Here is an 18,779-nt window from a genome sequence, read left to right as displayed (position 1 = left end):
TTTCCAGATACCTTAGGTTGTTCCTTGTTGCTATCAAAACACCTGGGTCCCCTTTAACTTTGTCTGGACATATTTTGCTTGTTTAACTTTTAACCTTTTGGCATTTTCATAATCTGTCTCCCAATTCCCCCTTCTTTCTGCTTTTGCTATTGCTCCCTCTCCCCTCTTCCCTCTCTCCATCTTTCCTTTTCTCCCCTTTCCCTTAGCTTCTCTTCCTTCTCTTTCCCAATTTCTTTACTTTTCCCTCCCTCATACTATCTCACCCTTTTCTTGTCCCTTTACCCTAAATCTTCTCCCCATTCCCCTCCTTGCTGCCTTCTATTTCTCTTCCCCTTTTTCCCTCCCTCTCTTCCGCATTCGCTGACTTTACAGCTTTTTCCAGTCACTTTTTTTCTCACTGACATTGTTGTCTGCAGGACGGAGAGGAAGAAGGCCAAGTCTGTGAGGCTCTGGAGACTGCAGAGGTGAAGAGAGAATCTGACGACTCTGTGCCTCCGAGGGAGGACGACAGAGAGGCCCTGCCGTCCTCCGAGCTCATCCACCCTAATGATGTCCTCAAGGCCCTTGAGGCCTTTGTCATAAGCCTGCAGAAACCCAGGTGAGGAGAATGTTGGGGGGGTAGTCAAATGTGGGCCAAGGACCAGTATAACAAGGGGGTGAGGCACACGGATGGGAGATGTGGCTAGTTGGGAAAAGTGCCAGGAGGCTAAAGAGCTGTAGCTTTGGCCAGGGGAGTGGGTAGAAGTGTGGTTGTCCGGAAGGACTTCGAGTCGAATAGTGGCTTTCTGAAATGGAGAAGAATATAGTAGACCTCTCAGGAGTCTGGCCAGGCACAGAACTTGCAGGGAAGAGGGTGGTGGAGTGACATCTCCCACAGTTGGCCTAGTGTCATGTGTTGCCGTGGTGGCCCTCCCAGCCTCATGGGACCTTTGGGGCCTTCCCTGCCCCAGGCTACTATTGCCTGGTGGCAGTGGCCCAAATTTCACAAGCACAAGGGCCAGGGGACTCCCCGTACTGGTGAAGGCTCTATCTGCCCCTGCCTTTCTTAGAGCTGAAGGAGCCTTCCTCTTCTCCCCACCCTGCCCCAAGGTATGATGAACAAGTGCCGCTTGGAGTCCGCCTGAGCAGCAGGAGGCCCACAGGGGAAGCTGTTGTTCCTGGTGGTGACCCGCTGCCAGAATTGACTCTCAGTGAGCCGTGGGCTGCCAAGTGGGGCTCGTACTGGGGGAGAACCTGGACACCATGGATCCATTTAGGGACAGGGTACCAGCACCCATGTCAACCCTCCAATGAGTACAGAACCTGTCCCCCCCAGAAGAAAGGAGATTCATTTAGGGAAGAAGGGGAGAGTCAAGGCTGCCGGCTCTCTGGAGGCAGTAACCGAGTGTGAACCCTATGGGATGGGGAAATGAAGGTTTTGGCGTTACCTTTCAGGGAGAAATGGGCACCGGTGAAGATCGTGTCAAAGGAGCGGGATGAAGCGAAGGACACGGAGTACTGGGAGGCCCTGCCCATGGTCATCCCTGCTGCAAAACAGAAGCTTTGGGATGGGCTGGCTGCTGCCCTGGAGAAGTACCAGTGAGTGTTCGGGCCCTTGAGAAGGGGGTGGGGTGGAGGGTGCAGCCACTCCTTCGGGATTTGGGGCTGAGTGGGTGACCCCCAGCTGTCCTGCTTCTCACCTTCCTTTCTGTGCCGGAAATGCTTCCAGATTGCGCGGGGGTGGTGAGAAGGGAGCAAGCTCTGATGGTTCTGTCAGGAAGATAGCTTTTTCTTTGCCCTGACTCGTGATAGTTTCTCTTGGTGCTGGCTCCAAGATCCCTTTTGACCAGGCATCTTCAGCCACCCCCAAGAGGGTAGTTGTAGTGGAGTAAAAGGCCAGAGCCCCCCAACAACACTCACAGCTTGAGTCCTTTGGAGTGCCTCCTCTTTCCCTCAGCATCTTATCGCCCACCCCTCTCTCGGGGTGCCCGAGCCTCAGAGGAAGAGTCCACAGGTCTCCCTGGGTAGAGGAGGTCCTGAGAGTTTGCAAACCCTACCCTTTTCCCCCTCCACCTGGAAAGCTACATCCTGAACCAGCGGGCCAAGCTGCTTATGGAGACAAACAGCCTCGAACGGCAAAATGGGGAGTTGCGGATGCTGCTGCAGCAGTACATTCATTCCAAGGTAAGTCTGACTTCGGGGATGGTCCCTGGCACCTGGCTACTCCTTGAGGACATCAGGAGGGAATAGAGGAGAACTCTGGGGCCAAAGGTGATGGGCACTGTTTCCCCTTTTCCAGGTAAATTTGGAATTGCAAATCCCTCCCACTCAGGTGCTACCGCTGCAGCTGAAGTAGAGCTGGGATTGGAGTCAGAGCCGGACACCTGGCGAGGGACTCTGGGGTTGTTTGGGAAAATTGGGCAGTGGTTTTTTTTTTCCTTCCAGTTGTTTCTGTTGGAGTGAGACAGGTGAGTTGGCATGGTGCAGTAAATCTGAATGTCGTTAAAGCATCGGCTGGGTCTCTTTACGGCTCCATTTTATGTAGTCTTCTCCTCATCTTCCCCCGGGCATTTAGTCACCTCCCAATCCCGTGCTTACGCCGGTGCATTCCAGGACCTGAGCCATATCGGAGTTCCCCCTTGGGCCCCTGTAAGCAGCACACTGCTCCTGGAGCCTTTGTCAAGCCTAGAGGTCTGGTCTGGCTCTGGAAGGCCCCAGGCCCACTGGTCTGTGCGGGGCAGTTTGGCCCTTTGGCTCACAGCTCATCCCCAGTCCGAGGGCTTCAGGACCATGGGGATGTTCTGGGGGTGAGGCAATGGGTGGCAATGGGTTGCAGCGTGCTGCTGCAGGATATGGCTCTGGTCTGAGGGCTCTTCCCCCCACCCACACCTTTCAGGTGTGCTTTTGAACCCTTGGGGGACAGGGGCAGCCACAGAGGCATGGTGATTGATTGAACATTTGATATACAGTGAGTCTTCTCTATTTGCTGTTTGAATTTTGGTGATTTGTCCTGAAAATTTGTGGTCACAACACTTTGTTTCCCTGTCCCCACCGGCTTTCGGGCCTGGCTGGGCTAGCCCATAGCTCTTAACCCCTGCAATGGCCCAGCCCAAGCTCTGGTCCCCCCTTGCCTTCCTTCTACAGCCACGGCAGCCCAGGTACTAAGTTTATTTTATTGAGAGAAAGCACCCCAAAAAAGAAAAAAAAAAAACCCCTCAAACACAGCAAACCAAACTGGAGAGGGAAGCTTCAGGCTCAGACTCTGAACAGCAGCAGGGTGAGGTAAAGGAGAAGCTGAATTTCCACAGGTGGTGGGACTGGGGCAGGGCAGGTGGAGAAGTGAAGAGGGGGAGGGATAGGGGATGAAGTACTGAGAGCATGGAGGGGGCTCGTTCTCTCTCTCTCTATCTCACACACACATACTCCAAAGCCACGAATCTCAGACCGGGCCATCTTGGAGGAAGAGTTACAAATGCCAAAGGGAAAGAGAGCACAGACACACACAGCCCAGGCCCACGGGCAGATGGAAGTATCCTCAGGGTGGGGATCGAAGGTGAGTGAGGAAGATCCTCCTGGCCCTTCCTTGGCAAAGCTGAACTCCTCTAGGCCTGGAGGCATTCTCCTTGCCCTGGGTCTGGCCCGAGGTCCCCCTTTCTCCTTCCTCTCCCGGGCCAGCTGGCCAGCCTTGCTGAGGCCTCGGAAGAGTCTGAAGGGGGTAGGGGCAGCAGGACCCGGGCAGTAGCAGCAGCGGGGTAGAGGGGTGGGGAGTAGAATATCCCAGTGAAGGTGGGCCCTGCCCCGGGAGCCAAGTGGTCAGGTCAACAGCTCCCTCCTTAGCGTTGTCCCCCAGGGCAGCTCGGGGGGTGGTGGTTTAAGCCTCTCTTGGTCTTCCCTCGGATCCAGTCTGCAGTCCTGAGTGCCGGCCCACAGTTCCTGTTCCTAAAACAGCTGCAGGTAGGACGTGGGCTTTGGGCTTGGGGAGCACAAGTAAGTTAGGAGCTCGCTCGCATCTGGCCCGAGAAGTAGGGAAGGGTAGAAGCTCAGCAAGGAAGAGCAGCAGACTGTGCCTCCCCCCAGCGAGGCTCATGCTGCCTTTCTTAGCCGACCTGTTTCGGGGGCAGTGGCTGAGTGGAGATAGGAATGAGGAAACAGACACTGCCAGACAACGGGGAGACGGGACTCAGGCAGGACTTGGCCGGAGCCCCGGCCGTCTCTGTCGGGGAAGAAGACAAACATAGTTCGGATGGTAAGAACTTGGTCAGCGGCGGGAGGAGGACGGACCTCAAGCCCCCAGGAGCTTTTTGACCATGTAGCCAGGCAGACTGTAGAGGAAGAGCGCCAGCATCAGCAGCCCCAGCAGCGCCAGTACGATCTTGATGATGAGCCACTTGTAGCGGGTACAGATGAGGTACTTGATGGACTTGAGCGGGTTCAGGAACCAGACGAAGGCCGTGTCCGGGCGGCTGGTGGAGGGGGGCGAGGAGAGGTGAGCCAAGGGGGCCGGGCCCAGCTCGGAGAGAGAGGGGCTCCAGCCCTCCACCCTTGCCTCCCTCCCGGCTCTTCTCCCTGGCCCGGTTCTTCTCTCTCGACTCCACACCCCGGCTGCCGCCAGCTCGGGGATCGGCCCAAAGCGTGGCTTCTGAGAGGTGGCGGCGGCAGGGGGCCTCACATGTGGGAGGCCCACCCCCCCACCTCACAAACAAGGATGTGGACGTGGAGAAGAGAAGACCGAGCTGCTCGACAAGGGCCGGTGAGGGGTCTAGTAGTCGCGGGTCTGCACCCTAACCAAATGGACCCAGCTGTGACCCGGCTAAAGTGGATGAGAAGATGAGACCAGAAAAGAAGGGTGAGACGAAAGGTACCCAGAGTGGCAAGAGGGAAACTGGACTCAAGCCCCAAGGATCTTCTTGACCAGGTAGCCCGGGACGGAGTAGAGGAAGAGGCCCACAAGGAGGAGGACAAGCAGCAGCAGCAGCACTTTCAGAAGCAACCAGCGGTAAGTGTGCCACAAGAAGTAGCGTGCGGACTTGAGTGGGTTCAGAAACCAAATGAAGCTTGTGTCGGGCCGGCTGGAGGGGCACAAGGTGGGGAGAGGGAGGAGGATGAGGAGGAGGAAAAGAAAGAGGTGACAGAGGAGGGGAGGCAGAAAGATCGAGGTGTTCCCCAAGCCCCTGGCACTGACGGGAAGGGAAGGGAGGCAGAGGCTACTCACTTGGGCTTCTCCAGGGGGTCGGGTTCGTTGCGGGCCAGGCCGACCGGGTTCTTCTCTGCCTCCTCTGCAGTCAGGAGGTGCAGCTCTGCCTCCACCTTCCCCTGCAAGCACAGGGGCCCCATAGTCTACCCCGAGCCAGCCCCAGAATTGCCATCTGCCCCATAAGCCCTCCACCCCACTTTCCCCTCCTAGCCTTTTCTCTCTCTTTCCCTTTCCTCTCCTCCCCATGCTCTGCCCCAGCCCCACAGGGCCCCCCCACCCACAGCAGTGCTCACAGTGAGCTCAAACTCATCGTTCTCATCACGGGCCAGCAGCGGCCACCAGCCCTTGACCCGCTTCTGCTTGAAGATGGAGATGAGCGGCACATCCACCTCGCCCGTGGCCATCTCCATGGAGCACTGCTTGGCCGTCTTGGCGCCCCGCGGGAACCGGTTCAGGTCTAGTTCGATGGCACCTGTCACGGTGACCGTAACGGTCAGGGTTGCTGTGGAGCGACCTAGGGGCTTCCCCTCTGTCTAGGTTATATATTTGCTGTGTCTAATGATGATGATATTTAAGCGCTTACCGAGTGCCAGGCACTGTACGCTGGAGGATTGGGGGGGATTGGCAGCTTAGGTGGTCCTGAGCGCAGGGCAGACCTCTTCATACACGGTTCCCTTTCCCTCCTTATGCCCCACCCTCTACGCTCCTCCAGTCAGGTCTTTTCTTTCCTTGGCTCTCACCCCTGCGGTCGTTTCTCTTCTCTCCTCCTTCAGGGCCAGTCTGTCTCCCTTAGTGCTCTGTCCTGGTCTCTGCCCACCCCAATTTTCCCTCCTTTGCTCCCCACTCATGCAGGAAGTCATGAAGTGACGCACCCAGGAAGTCGTCGGCTGAGAAGTGGTCCGCGTCCCAGATTTGCAGGGTGAGCCGGGCGGGGATCTTGTACTCGGTCTCGTCCCAGGAAAACATGGACTCCTTCTTGGAGATGACAATCTTCTCCTCGGCTGCCAGGTAGTCAAAGGGGAAGAGGTAGCGCCAGTTGAAGTTTCCCTCGCCGGTCAACGAGTGGTAGTGAACGTCCGTGTCCTGCTTGTCCTCTTGCTGCCCCTTCAACCAGCTGTAGGAAGGGTCATGGAGGGCTCACAGCTCAGGACATCCCCACTCTCCCCATCTTCAGCCTTCTTCACAGTGCCCCTTCCACTTCCTTGATCTTTTCTCTCTCCTCCTATGCACTAAGACTCTCTGGCCTTCCCACCCCTCAGTGGGGCCCAGCTGGCTTGGGACCACAGTCATGCATCCTGGCCCTTGATGGGAGGCTGCAGGGCTCAGCATGGGAGCATCTCCTCACCCCCTACTTCAAGCCCAGAAAAGTGGAAGAAACCCATGCCTTTTTTTTTTTAATGGTATTTGTTAAGCACTTACTACGTGCCAGGCACTGTTCTAAGTGCTGGGGAAGATACAGGGTAATCAGGTTGGACACAGTCCCTGTCCTGCATGGGGCTCGCAGTCTTAATCCCCATTTTACAGATGTGGTAGTTTAGACCCAGAGAAGTTATGTGACTTGCCCAAGGTCCCACAGCAGACAAGTGGTGGAGCCAGGATTAGAACCCAGGTCCTTCTGACTCCCAGTCCTCTGTTCCCTAGGCCAGTTTGTCTCTCCTTTCGTGTTGCCACCGTGAGGACACTGCACCTCCCCTTCTCCCCTGGCCCCCAAAATGGGGAGGCAAGAGAAGCCATACTTCTCTTACTTCTCAGTTACTTCTCAGTTGGACTGGAGGCAAAGGTGGGGCAGCAGGGGAGAGGAAAGATTGGGGTGGCTGCCCCTATTCTCCCTTCCTGAGAGGCCCTAGTAGTTTAAGGACCCAGTACCCCAGGCATCTGGCAGTCACCCAACTGTTGCTAGTTCCCTTCTCACGTACCAGTCCTTGCTCCCCAGGTCCCAGCTCCACTCACCCCCGAACGAATATGTCGCTGGATTTCTCTCCAGTAAAGAAGTCGTCATCTTCCAGCACCACCTCATCCGTGTTCCACACAATTACCCGCAGCTCGTACCTGGGCAGAGAGATGGTGAGTCAGGGGTTGGGGCCGGGCCATGCTGGACTGCTGGGGTTGTTAAAGTGGGCAGCAACAAGGAAGACTGTGGTGAGGGCCCTCAGAGTGACAATGAGGAACAGCTGCAAGTCTAATTTACTAACAGGATGACGACTAGGTATTAGGAGTGCTGGTTGCCACGGGGCTAATGAAGGAGAACACAGTCTTTGGTCTCCCTCTGGGCCAACGTAGGCTGCTGGGAGGAACCAGGTGTTGAGGGCCATTTTCTAACTTTTCCCTCCAATGACCTACAAGTGGATTTGCTTTAGCCTTTCTTCAACATTCTGCTGTTTTCAGCCCACACGACATCTCACAATAATGACTTCCCTAATGTTTACTACCCAGAAGCGGAGTTTCCTTTGGCTAGTTCTGAACCGAGCACCGTCCAGTTTCAAGGGCTGCAGCATATTCCCACGTTGTTGGATTTGGTAAGCGAGAATCTTGTGTTCACTCAGTTTACCCCACAGTTTTATAGACTTCATTCCTGTCTCTTCAGTCTAGACTGAGTCGTAAAGGTTTTCAATCAACCTCCATTTGGAACTTTTATCATCCCTCTAACCATCCTAGTTACTCTTCTCTGAACCTTCTGTGGTCAGTGGTCTTTGTGCTTATGGTCTAGATCTCCTCTCTGGCTTTATCTTGCTTCCCCCGTTAGAGGAAAGGCCAGCACCATATTTTCTAATGCTTTTCTCTTGTCACTCCCTCACCAGGCTGAATTCCCCGTTCTGCCTGAAGTAGACAGTCCCTAAATGCTAACTGACTTGGGAGTCATGAGGAAAGTTCGGATATCAAGGAAGGTAAGGCCGGAAGGGAATGGGGGGGGGATTAGGGGTCTTGGGGAACTTACTTTTTGGGCTTCCGGGGAGAGATATCCAAAGGAGTCCCAGGAGCTGGCATATCCATGGGGAACATGTCCACCCACAATTCCAGTCGACCCTGAGGACGGGAACACCTTTATTATGGCTTCTCCCCATCCCACCTGTCCTGCTTTCGCAGTGAACCACCCAGGATGGTTTCTGTACCCCAACCTCTCACCATCCCTAGTCCCAAAAGGCCAGGGCTCCTCCTCTTCCTCTCTCAGAACACAAGAGCCCTAGATTCCTCCAGCCCAAGGAGCAAATCAGTGGTATTTAGTGAGTGCTTACTGTGTGCAGAGCACTGTACTAAGTGCTGGGGAATAGCGATGGGCAGATGTGATCCCAGTCTACATGGGGAATTTCCCCGAGGTGGTATTCAGGCAAGGAAGAGAGGCAGAGGAATGGAGGCCAAGGGGAAAGGGAGATGGGGAGAAAGACAGCTAGAACCTCACACCTGTGAGCCGGGCCTTGTTCCCTCCCCCCTCCTCCAGTGGGCCTCACTCCCCGTAGGCTCCCCGTCTTCCTTCCCTTCTCCAGCCGTGTCACCTGTTCAATCCCAGGTTTGTCAGGGTTGAGGAGTGGGCGTGTCTCCACGTGTTCCGGGACCAGAGGGCAGCCCACCCGGGGGATGTCCTCCCAGTGCCGCAGCGCAGCCAGCGCCACGTGCTCATCGCACGGTTTCTTCTGACCTGCAGGGCCGACAGAGAGGGGAAAGGGACGGCCCTCGGCGCGGAGCCCAGCGCAGCCCTGGAAGCCCCGGGGAGGGGGCCGTGGAGAAGGTAAGGAGCAGGGGAGTTGCTGAGACTATCGGAAGGTGTCTCGGAAGCAGAAGGAGGCACTCTTGCCCTTCTCTAAGTTGGCAGGGAGGGCTGGATGCGGTACTTTTTCAGCAGGTGACAGAGGCCCCCCTCACACTCCTTGCCTCCCTTCCTACCAGAGGCAAGAGAGCAGGGGACTCTGCTCCAAGTGTCTTTGTGACCTCCCCCCCCCCCACCTTCCTGGGGAGTGGGGTTATAGGCTAGGGCTCGAGGGAAGGAGGTCGTGACCTCTCCCCCACCTGTTTCCCTGGGTGAGAGTGTTGATCTCGGCCTCTCTCTCCTCAGGACGGGCTTCACGGCTACCCGGTTGCCTCCCCGCCCGGGGCTCTGCCCCATCCTCTTCCAACTCAGCGGACCAGACTCCCACCTCCCCAGATGAGGATTGAGGTAGGGTCAGCCACCTGCAATCTCTCCCGCCAGCCCTGCCCCAGGTACCGTTTTCGTCCTCGATTTCGGCAGGACCGGTGAACACACGGTTGGCCACCTTGACACGGCCCGGGGGGCCGAAGTGCGGCCCATCCACCTTGCCTTCCTTGCAGAGCCGGGACAGGATCTGGGATGGCTTCAGGGGGTCCCTCCAGATGTTGTAACCGTGGCTGCGGAGGAGACGCACATTGGCTCTGTGAGCCCGGAGCCGGAGCAGGGCCGGAAAGATTCTGGGTGTCCAGGTCCGAGACCGGCACCGTCCCCCGTGGCCGGGGTACCGAGGGCCGTCTGCTCCGCTGTGCCCAGATGCCTGCCCCTGCACCCAGCTCCGTCGCTGGAGTTTCCCACCACGTCCCTTCTCCCCGAGAGAGACTACGGAATCATCAGCTCCCCCAAGAGACCATGGGGGCTCAAGGCCAGTGAGAGAGAGTGGGGCGGTTCTTAGCTGGGGTAGCCCAAATGCCCCATTTAAAAAAAAAACCCTAAGGTTTGAAAAGCCGGGTCTGGGGCTGAGCCGCTCCAACCCCCCAGCTCCTCTCCTGGTCCAGTAGCCCTCCCCACCCCGCCCTCCCGGCAGCCCACATGGAGTAGGTCTGGGCGATGCCGCAAGTGGCCCGGTGCTTGCTGTAGTAGCGGTTCTCCAGGTCGATCTTGGTCTCCCCAATGAGGTCGTCCGTGCCCACCAGGTCCCAGTCGTACACGGCCACGGTCAGCATGGACTCCATGGGGAAGGAGGCCTCGATGTCAAAGGACCTGCGAGGGGAGGCAGAAGGACGGGGGCGGGTCAGTCAGGGCCGGGGGCAGCGACGCCGAGCTGCCGGAAAGAGGGCCGAGGCCTTACTTCCCAAAGACGGGGTTTAGCTGCTTGGAGATGTAGTTCTCTTTGTCTCGGATGTCCGTCTTGCCCAGCCGGATGGCGATGTAGGGGTCGGCTTTCCCGTTGATGTCTGCGGGGTGCAGGTCCGTGGCCTGGCGGGGGCCGACGGGGCGCTGCTTAAGCTCTGCTCCCTCCCTCCACCTCTCTCCCTCCCCAGGACCTCTGGGACCCTCAGCCTCAGCCTCCCTCTGGCGCAGAGGCCGCCACGGCGGAGGCCCAGACTCACCCGGACCACGTACACCCGGACCAGCACGTTGATGGGGTCGTTGCTCGGGATGCCCTGGAACATGCCGTAGGTGGGGTCGTAGCTGGCTTCCCGGGACACCTCTTCGGGGAGGGGCACCTTGTACACGCACAGGGAACCCTGGGCGGGGGAAAGAAAGCAGACTCTGGCCGGAGCCCGGGCAAGAGGCCCAAGGACTAGGACAAGGACTAGGGGCAGGATGGACAGAGGGTGGGAGGGGAAGAGTAGCAACGCGGGACTAGGCCGGGGGCAGGGAGATAGGCGGGCCCCGGGCCCCTGACCTTGAACCTGCCCACGATGCGTTCTTCTTCGGTGGAGCTGTCTTCGTCGTCCCCGATTTTGCCCCGCAGTAGGTTGAAAGTGTGCAGCCAGTCTTCAAAGTTGTCGAAGTCCGATTCCAGCTCCTTAGGGTACACCTGGGGCACAACAGGGCCGCCGCTTCGGCGAGGGCGCGAGGAAGGCGGCCGCTGTAAACTCGAAAGCGCCCGGCCTCTGCCGTGCCTCTGAATGGGGACTTTGGAGGGGAGTGCGAAAAGGGGGTGGGAGGCCCCACGGAGAATCACTTGAGGTAGGTGCGGGGGTTCGGCTCGACTTCCATGGTTGTGGCAGCATATGGAACGAAAGGGGATGACCAGAGTCTGAAGCTGGCCCCGGCCTCAAGACCTGTTGGAGCGGTCAGACCCCACCCCCTGGCATGGCTAGCAGCTGCCCCCGACACGCAGCTGACTCTGGAGAGGATGTGCCCTTTTGACAGCCACACAGGTAGGTCTCCTTCTCCCCATCAAGTCCCACCCAGGCCCCACAGCTCTAGGAATTTTTCCGCCATCTCCCCGTTCCACCGATTTTGCTGCCCCCGCCCTACCCCTTACCTTAAGTTCATCAATTTTGGGCTTCTTCTTCTCCAGGGGCTCAGACCCCTGCCCAGGGCCCTGGTTCTGCCCCTTTTTCTTCTTGTCTTCCTTGAGGGCCTTGGCCTTCTCCTTCCCTTTCATATGACCCTTGGAACCTGGCAGAAAAGAATAAATGGTCAGGCTGTGGGTGGGGAAGTGTCAGTAGGAATATGGTGCAGAGAACTGCTCTCCCCCCCAACCTTCCTTCTCCAAACTTTCCCACCCTCTCTGTCTCCAAAGCCCACAGCCATGATACTCTCCTGGACTCCTTGTTCTCATTCAACTCTCACATTCTTTTTCCCCCCACAACATTTTCCAGACCTGCTCTTTCTTCTCTTCCAAAGGAACACCTTTCTCTTTCCCCACCCAGTCCGGTTGCTCATCCTATCCCAGCTCAATTACTATATCAGCCTCCTCCCTGGACTCCCTGTTTCTCGTTTCTTCCCATCTCACTCTGCTGGTCAGATCATCTTTCTAAAACGTCATGTTGCACACATCTCTCCATCAAAAATCTTCAGTGGTAACCCATTTGTCTCTGAATCAAACTCCTCACTGTTAACTTTAGGCAGTCCATCAGCTCACTCCACTCAACTGTCCTACCGCACCCCAGCTCATACCCTCCATTCTTCCTAGGGTCACCTTCTCGCTCTTCCTTCTTCCCGACTGTCCTGCCCCCAGGCTAATGCCCTTCTTCCTACCCTGGACTCTGTCCTGTTTCCGATCCACCAGACCCTCTCTCCATCTTCAGATCTCTTCTGGCAACCCCACCTCCCCGAAAAAACTTCCCCTGATCAGGTTTTTCTTCTCCTCAGTGTTCAGCCTCCCGTAACCTCAGCACTTGGGCATCCACAACCTCCTGTTGCATTTCTGTACGGTATTGGCTTACATAGTCTATTTCCTAATTTACAGATATTAGAAAGCAATATCCTGTGTCCGCCCTGTTAGACTGTAATCTTCTTGTGGGCATGGATCGTGTCTCTACCTCTCTTGTACTATTCCAAGTGTCTGATACTGGGCTCCGCACATGGTTTAGGGGCAGGGACCTCACCCTCAGCTACATCTGTCTCCTCTTTGTCTTCGGCCTCAGCTGCTGCTGCCTCCTGCTGCCGCAGTTGCTGCCAGGAAAAGGTGCCGCTGAGCGGGAGGGACCTGGAGGCTCTCCCGAGTGCCCTCAGCAGCCTCGCTCAGCCTGTGGCCCATCCCAGCGGCCTCCGTCAGTCTTTCTGTAAAGTCTCTTACCTCCTTCATGGTGTCGATGGAAGCGAAATACTTTGACCACCAGTCCAGCATGCTCTCATCTGTCTCCTCTTCCTCTTGCTCTTCGCCTGACCCCTTCTTCTTCTTTTTCTTCTTCTCCTTCTCCTCCTCCGTCTAGAGGTGGTAGAAGAAAGATAGGGCTGGTGGGACTTTGGGGTTTCACCTTCTTCCCCCACGGTCATCCCACTCCCTTAGCCCAAGGGATAAACCAGCCTCCCTCAGTCACACCCTCTTCCCTGGGGTCAGAGATTCTAAGTTCCTGAGGCAGCAGATAGGGTTCCCATATTAGTGAAGGGCGGGACACCCCTCTCAGCCATGGGGTTTAATAATAATAATGATGATAATAATGTTGGTATTTGTTAAGCGCTTACTATGTGCAGAGCACTGTTCTAAGCACTGGGGTAGATACGGGTCATCAGGTTGTCCCACATGAGGCTCACAGTCTTAATTCCCATTTTTACAGATGAGGGAACTGAGGCCCAGAGAAGTGAAGTGACTCGCCCACAGTCACACAGCTGACTAGTGGCGGAGCTGGGATACGAACCCATGACCTCTGGCTCCCAAGCCCGGGCTCTTTCCACTGAGCCACGCTGCTTCTCTGTTTAGCACTCCCAGGTCCTGATCCCACCCTAACCCCTTAACCAGTGTCCCGGTTTTCAGACTCACCACATCTATCTTGACCACAGCATCCGAACTCTAGGAGGGAGACAAAGTCAAAGTTAGCCCCGTGGGATAGAGCCGAGGTGGAGGAAGGGCGCAGTACAGACACGAGGAGGCGGGAGAGGAGGAGGTTGGGCACAGATATTATGGAGACAGCAGTCACACACACACACACGCACCCATGTTTTTAACATTAACTTAATAATCGGATGGCTGTTCAGCGTGTGGCAATTCTACAAGAGTTCCTAGATAACCTCTTACCAAGAAGGCTCATGTGATCTTCTTCGATACTAGACTCTCCCCCGTTAGAGTTTAAATTCCTCGGAGGGAGGGAATGCATCATCTGCTTTTGCTATTTTATTTTCCCAAGAACACAAAACAGCACTGGGCACTTAGGGGCCGCTCCCATACCCCTACTACCACCTACTACCGTGGCGATGACTTTGTCTTAGTCTGGGATTCTCCCTCGTGCTCCTGTTCTCTCTATTATTAGAGGCCTTGATCGCGGGGACACCCAATTAAAGACGCTCTTTCACCTCCAGGGCGTTCCTGCTCTCTCCGGCTTACTACGGGGCCCCAGATAGTTCCAGGTTAACACAGACGTGAGACCCCTGGGGAGACCAGAGCAGTTCCAGGGCTCGCTGATCTCAAAAATCACTAGGAAAGAATCAACAGGCTCACTGGAAGGCCGACACTAGCAGGGTGGTTTTCACAACGATCGCAGAATGAGACACACACAACACCCACGGCAAGCCGCACCCGAGGACCTTACCGCGTCCAGTTTGACCATGGTTTCTAGTTTCTTGACCGGCACCTCCGGCTCCGTGTTGATCACAATCTCCCCTGTGGGGTAAGAGCAGGGGCCCCCGTTGGGCGGCACCCGGCGCCCCCTGAGTAGTCTAACTGGACAGACACACACAGACCAAGACAGAAGGAGGAGCAGCAGGAGTGAAGGCGGGAGAAGAGAGAAACTGGCGGCTCTGGAGGGAAAAAGAGACGAGCGGCGGGAATAAAAGCAGGTGGGTGACGGGGAGCCGAGAGGAGAGCTAGAGGGGCAAGGAAGTCCTCCCCGTTCAACTTCAGAGGGAAAACAGAGCTCAGAGAGGAGAGCGGCCTTACCCGAGGTAACCGGTGAGCTGGGGGCCAACCCGGGAGTTACTCCCATCGCCTCCAATCTCCCTCCCGCGGTGCCGGGCCTGGGGTTTCCTGGGGTGGGGGTGGAGGCGGCCCTCCCGGGACCCGAGGACCCAGGGGGTCCGGTACCTGTGCCGCTCCAGGTGGGGGTGGACCGGTCAGGAGGGCGGTAGATGAAGCGGCGCAGAGAGCTGACGGCATGGGAGCCCACCAGGGTGTAACGGCCGAAGGCGCGACAGTCCACTACCCGGATGTTCAGAGGCGGGTGGAGCAGTTCATTCTCCGGGAGGTCCTGAGGGCGGGGAGTTGGTGTGTTGTGTGTCGGTAGAGGGAGGGCTCATATCCTGGAGGAAGGGGTGCCGGTCCCCAGCTTCTGGCGGCCGTGCCCAGCCCCCGATCCCCCACTCACCACTTCAAACCACTTGACGAGGGTGCTGAAGTTGGGGTTCTTCTTGTAGTTGTGGATCAGGGAGGACTGCACCCCCCGGCCGGCACACTCAATGTCCACGCGGGGCCGGTCCACCTGGGCCAGATTCACCCGCTTCAGGTCCCGCAGGCCCCAGAACAGCACCTGGGGAAAGGCAGGGGAGAAAAGACGGGACCCCGGCTGGCTCGGCAGCGGATGCGGGGAGTGGATAAAGCAGCTGAGCCGGAGCCAGCGGGAAGGTCAGTCAGCCGCAGGCGGGGTCTTGCCTTGGGCTGGCTGGAGAGCTGGGGCGGAGCAGGGAGGCTGCGAGGTTTAGGAGGTGTTGGGGGTTTTCGGAAGAGGTTCGGATCGGGGGTCGACGTTACCTCGATACGGTATTTGCTGAGCACGGGCCGGATGCCGAGGGGAACGGGCATGATGGGGCCGCGGTCCACGTCCGTGGGCCCGTCGACGGGGGGCAGGTCTGCTTTCCCCGCGGGCCCGATCTGGGCGTGGACATAAGGGATGTTCAGAAACGACCTCTCTCACCATCCCGAGAACCCCATCCTTTCCCTTCGGACAGGTTTCCCTCCCCGGCACCGATAATCATGGTATTGAGCACTTGATTACGCTCTAAGTGCTGACGTGGGGCTCACAGTCTTCCCGTTTTACAGATGAGAAAATTGAGGCCGAGTGGTTAAGTGATTTGCCCCGGGTCACACAGCAGGTCGGTGCCAGAACCGGGGCTAGAATCGGGTTCACCCGGCTCCGACTCCCGTGCTCTTCCCGCTACGCCATGCTGCCTCTCCCCTCCCCAGATCCGACACTAGGGACCTTTCCATATCTGGCTTGATCCGGCCCCCTCCCGGTGCCTCTTCCCCATTTAGCCGGGCCACTGCCTGCCCTGGGCCCCTCCCCCTGGTACCGCTTCACACTCCTCTCCCGCTTCAGCTTCCCAAACCTCTCTTCAGAGCTCCCCATCTCTCTTCCTTCTCTCACCCTGGGCCCCCCCTCACCTGGAGCAGCTCAAAGGCGGCCAGCAGGTCTCCGGCCGTGGCGTTACCGCGGTAGATCTGGTAATACTCAAGCTGGGGAGGGAAGCGGGGTGGGCGGTACTCCTCGTCCGCCATCTTTACCAAAGGCTTAGCGAAGGTCCGGCCCATGAAGTCTGCCTTGCCCTGTGACGGAAGAAGAAAGAAGGGAGTCGAGATCCACCCCTCGACCACCAGGGACCAGTCACCCCTTCTCTCTTTCCCCTGACCACCTCTCCCCATCCCACCCCCAGGGACTGGGTCAGACCCCGGAGGAAGCGCTGAGAAATGGGGGTGGTAGCTCAGCCTACTGCCCCAAATGTTTCTGGAGGGGAGGAAGCGGCCATGAGATGCTGACTAGTCACAGCCCCTCCGTTTTTCTAGAGCTGGGGAAGCCCCGAAGGCAGGCCAAGCGATGGGGACTGTAAGGCTAGCTTCCTGGGGTGGGGGCTGAATGCCGGGCGACAGGCCTCTGACAGGGTGAGTGCAGAGGGAATTGTTTAGATTATCGTGCACAGGGGACAGGGCTGGGGCAGGTAGGTACATAGGCTGGGACAATCAGCGGTGCAGAAACTGCCCCCCCACCCCCCCCCACCCCACAGCTTCAGGTTGCAGTTGTGGGGTGTGAAACGTCACCACTGCTCACAGATAAAGCTGTGAGGAGCACCTTCTCCATTCTCATTTGCTCCTAGAGTTTGCCTCTGAAAGGGCCTGGGTGCCCTAACTAGACTGTGCAATGGAAGTTACCTTAAGTATTGGGTAGGGATTTGAGTTGGAAATGAAACTCCTAAGACCCGGAGGTAACAATGATGATGTTGGTATTTGTTAAGCACTTACTATGTGCAGAGCACTGTTCTAAGCGCTGGGGTAGATACAGGGTCATCAGGTTGTCTCACATGAGGCTCACAGTCTTAATCCCCATTTTACAGATGAGGTAACAGGCACAGAGAAGTGAAGTGACTTGCCCACAGTCACACAGCTGAGTGGCAGAGCGGGGATTTGAACCCATGACCTCTGACTCCCAAGCCCGGGCTCTTTCCACTGAGCCACGCTGCTTCTCAAGGTGGGTGTGGTGAAACCGCCGAGCTCCCCGCAAGTGCTTCAGGAAGACCAAGCCGGGGTGGCGTGGTTTCCCTGGCAAGTACCATGGTGTCCTGGTCGTAGATCTCGATGACTATGATGGGGGGGTCATCCCGCAGCTCATGGGCCTCTCCGTACAGCTCCAGGTTGTCAAACACCAGCATCTGGTCCCAGGTGGGACACAGGGTCTCATTCAGCACCTGGGCAAAGCAACGATGGGGAGGGGAACCACTTGACATTGGGGGTTTTCCTGTAGTTGGGGTTTTGTTAACATCAGCCCCCAACACCCCCATTCTTTACCCACCCACTACACGGGGAGGGGTCGTACTAATCCAGGCCTCGGTGTGGTTCGCCCGTGGCGGAGGGGTCCGTTGGAGAGACTGAGAGAGAACCCCCTGGATGAGCTCACCTCGGTGCACTGGCTTTGGGTGATGAAGAAGACGCGGGCGAAGGGGTCAGAGAGGCCACTGCTGTCGGCTGCAAAGAGGCTCCGGGCCTGGTACATGTGGGCCCGGAGCTGGAACACCTGCTTCTCTGGAAAAGGAGAACAGGGTTGAGACCTCAAGGTGCCAGGCTTGCTGGGATCCTGGGCACACCTCTCCCTTTGTCATCAATGGTATGTATTAATTTATTTACTGTTTAATGGCATCACCATGCCAATTCAAAAAAAAACCAAAATATTGTTGAGCGCTTACTATGAGCCAGGCACCGTACTAAGCACCGGGGTAGACACAAGTTACTCTGGTTGGACATAGTCCACATCCCCCATGAGGCTCCATTTTACAGATGAGGTCACTGAGGCACGGAGAAGTTAGGTGGCCTGCCCAAGGTCACACAGCAGACCAGTGGTGGAACCGGAATTACAGCCTAGGTCCTTTTGACTTCCAGACCCGGGCTCCATCCACTAGGCGACACCGCCTGGAGCGCTTATTGGGAGCTTACTATGTGCAGGGCACTCTACTCTTCCCATCGGGCTCGCCGGGGGTCCCCTCATCTCTCTCAAAGACCCCCCCCCCCCTACGTGAGTCAAGGCAACAATGCCCAGGAGACGCCGAGTGGCCGGGCAACCGGGCGGGGACCGGCCCCCCGCGCTGAGGGGAGGACAGCCAGCCTGGGGAGGCTGTGAGAAGCCCGGGTGGGCGGTGCTGGGCCGTGGGAACCACGGGACGGCTGTAGCGGAGGCTAAGTTCAAACTCACTGGTGTAGCAGAGGCTGATGGGAGGGAAGGACTGCAGGCCCAGGCCCTGGGCCGCCTTAGTCTCCTCGAAACCACAGGGTAAGCCGCACAGGAAGTCCTTGCGCTGCTTATTGAGGCTCAGCCAGAGGTAGAGCTCTAGCTTGGCCTGCACGGTCCAGCCGGCTGAGCCAAAGCCACGCTTGCCTGGCAACTGGCGGGGGGAAGGAAACCAGGGGGAGGGGGTGACCAGGGGGCCACCTGGATCACCACTCCCTCCACTCTGCCTAGCAGCTTGGCTCGTCCCTCGGGCTCCCCGTGGGGTGCAGGACTCCTACACTGTCAATGTTAAAACCCAGCTGAGCTGGGAGTAAGAATGGAGTCACGGTCAGCACCCCGACAGCCTCTCCCATCCATCACTCCCTTTCCCCCACGCCCTTTTCTTCCTTCTAATATCACCCTGCTGCCTCCCGCCTCGCCTTCCCGAGAGGCCTCCTCCTCATTCCCTGCCTTAAAGGACGGTTACCCTCGGCACTAATAATAATGTCGGTATTTGTTAAGCGCTTACTACGTGCAGAGCACTGTTCTAAGCGCTGGGGTAGATACAGGGTCATCAGGTTGTCCCTCGTGAGGCTCACAGTCTTAACCCCCATTTTACAGATGA

The 18,779-nt window shown here is 57.3% G+C and overlaps 2 protein-coding genes across 8 annotated transcripts in view; one reads left to right on the top strand and one right to left on the bottom strand.

The window, feature by feature from the left end:
* Positions 1-2,489, top strand: part of DRC1 (dynein regulatory complex subunit 1) — a 29,233-nt gene extending 26,744 nt beyond the window's left edge. Inside the window, exons 14-17 of the mRNA XM_029071924.2 lie at positions 417-598; positions 1,435-1,578; positions 2,061-2,163; positions 2,279-2,489. Coding sequence (XP_028927757.1) covers positions 417-598; positions 1,435-1,578; positions 2,061-2,163; positions 2,279-2,335 — 486 coding nt within the window. The 3' untranslated portion in view covers positions 2,336-2,489. The remainder of the gene's footprint in view (positions 1-416; positions 599-1,434; positions 1,579-2,060; positions 2,164-2,278) is intronic.
* A 644-nt stretch (positions 2,490-3,133) lies between these two features.
* OTOF (otoferlin) overlaps positions 3,134-18,779 on the bottom strand; it is a 79,149-nt gene continuing 63,503 nt past the window's right edge. For 2 of the 7 annotated variants that reach the window (XM_029071923.2, XM_039913189.1), the window contains 24 exons: positions 18,140-18,329; positions 17,351-17,475; positions 17,007-17,141; positions 15,847-16,008; positions 15,217-15,336; positions 14,834-14,995; positions 14,554-14,716; positions 14,063-14,133; positions 13,297-13,326; positions 12,613-12,744; positions 12,422-12,488; positions 11,353-11,489; positions 10,765-10,899; positions 10,466-10,603; positions 10,204-10,331; positions 9,945-10,115; positions 9,372-9,532; positions 8,665-8,807; positions 8,109-8,197; positions 7,124-7,222; positions 6,046-6,287; positions 5,467-5,645; positions 5,192-5,292; positions 3,134-4,442 (listed from right to left, as the gene is read on the bottom strand). In XM_029071923.2, the coding sequence (XP_028927756.1) occupies positions 4,262-4,442; positions 5,192-5,292; positions 5,467-5,645; positions 6,046-6,287; positions 7,124-7,222; positions 8,109-8,197; positions 8,665-8,807; positions 9,372-9,532; positions 9,945-10,115; positions 10,204-10,331; positions 10,466-10,603; positions 10,765-10,899; positions 11,353-11,489; positions 12,422-12,488; positions 12,613-12,744; positions 13,297-13,326; positions 14,063-14,133; positions 14,554-14,716; positions 14,834-14,995; positions 15,217-15,336; positions 15,847-16,008; positions 17,007-17,141; positions 17,351-17,475; positions 18,140-18,329 (3,261 nt within the window). In that variant the 3' untranslated portion in view covers positions 3,134-4,261. Of the gene's footprint in view, positions 5,049-5,191; positions 5,293-5,466; positions 5,646-6,045; positions 6,288-7,123; positions 7,223-8,108; positions 8,198-8,664; positions 8,808-9,371; positions 9,533-9,944; positions 10,116-10,203; positions 10,332-10,465; positions 10,604-10,764; positions 10,900-11,352; positions 11,490-12,421; positions 12,489-12,612; positions 12,745-13,296; positions 13,327-14,062; positions 14,194-14,553; positions 14,717-14,833; positions 14,996-15,216; positions 15,337-15,846; positions 16,009-17,006; positions 17,142-17,350; positions 17,476-18,139; positions 18,330-18,779 lie in introns of all 7 variants that reach the window. The other 5 variants (XM_039913185.1, XM_039913190.1, XM_039913186.1 and 2 more) reach the window with 4 other exon arrangements.

Source organism: Ornithorhynchus anatinus, chromosome 9 (assembly GCF_004115215.2).
Source record: "Ornithorhynchus anatinus isolate Pmale09 chromosome 9, mOrnAna1.pri.v4, whole genome shotgun sequence".
In the NCBI taxonomy this organism is placed as follows: domain Eukaryota; kingdom Metazoa; phylum Chordata; class Mammalia; order Monotremata; family Ornithorhynchidae; genus Ornithorhynchus; species Ornithorhynchus anatinus.
The sequence above is the reverse complement of the archived record's forward strand: the minus strand, read 5'-3'. Positions and strand labels throughout refer to the sequence as shown.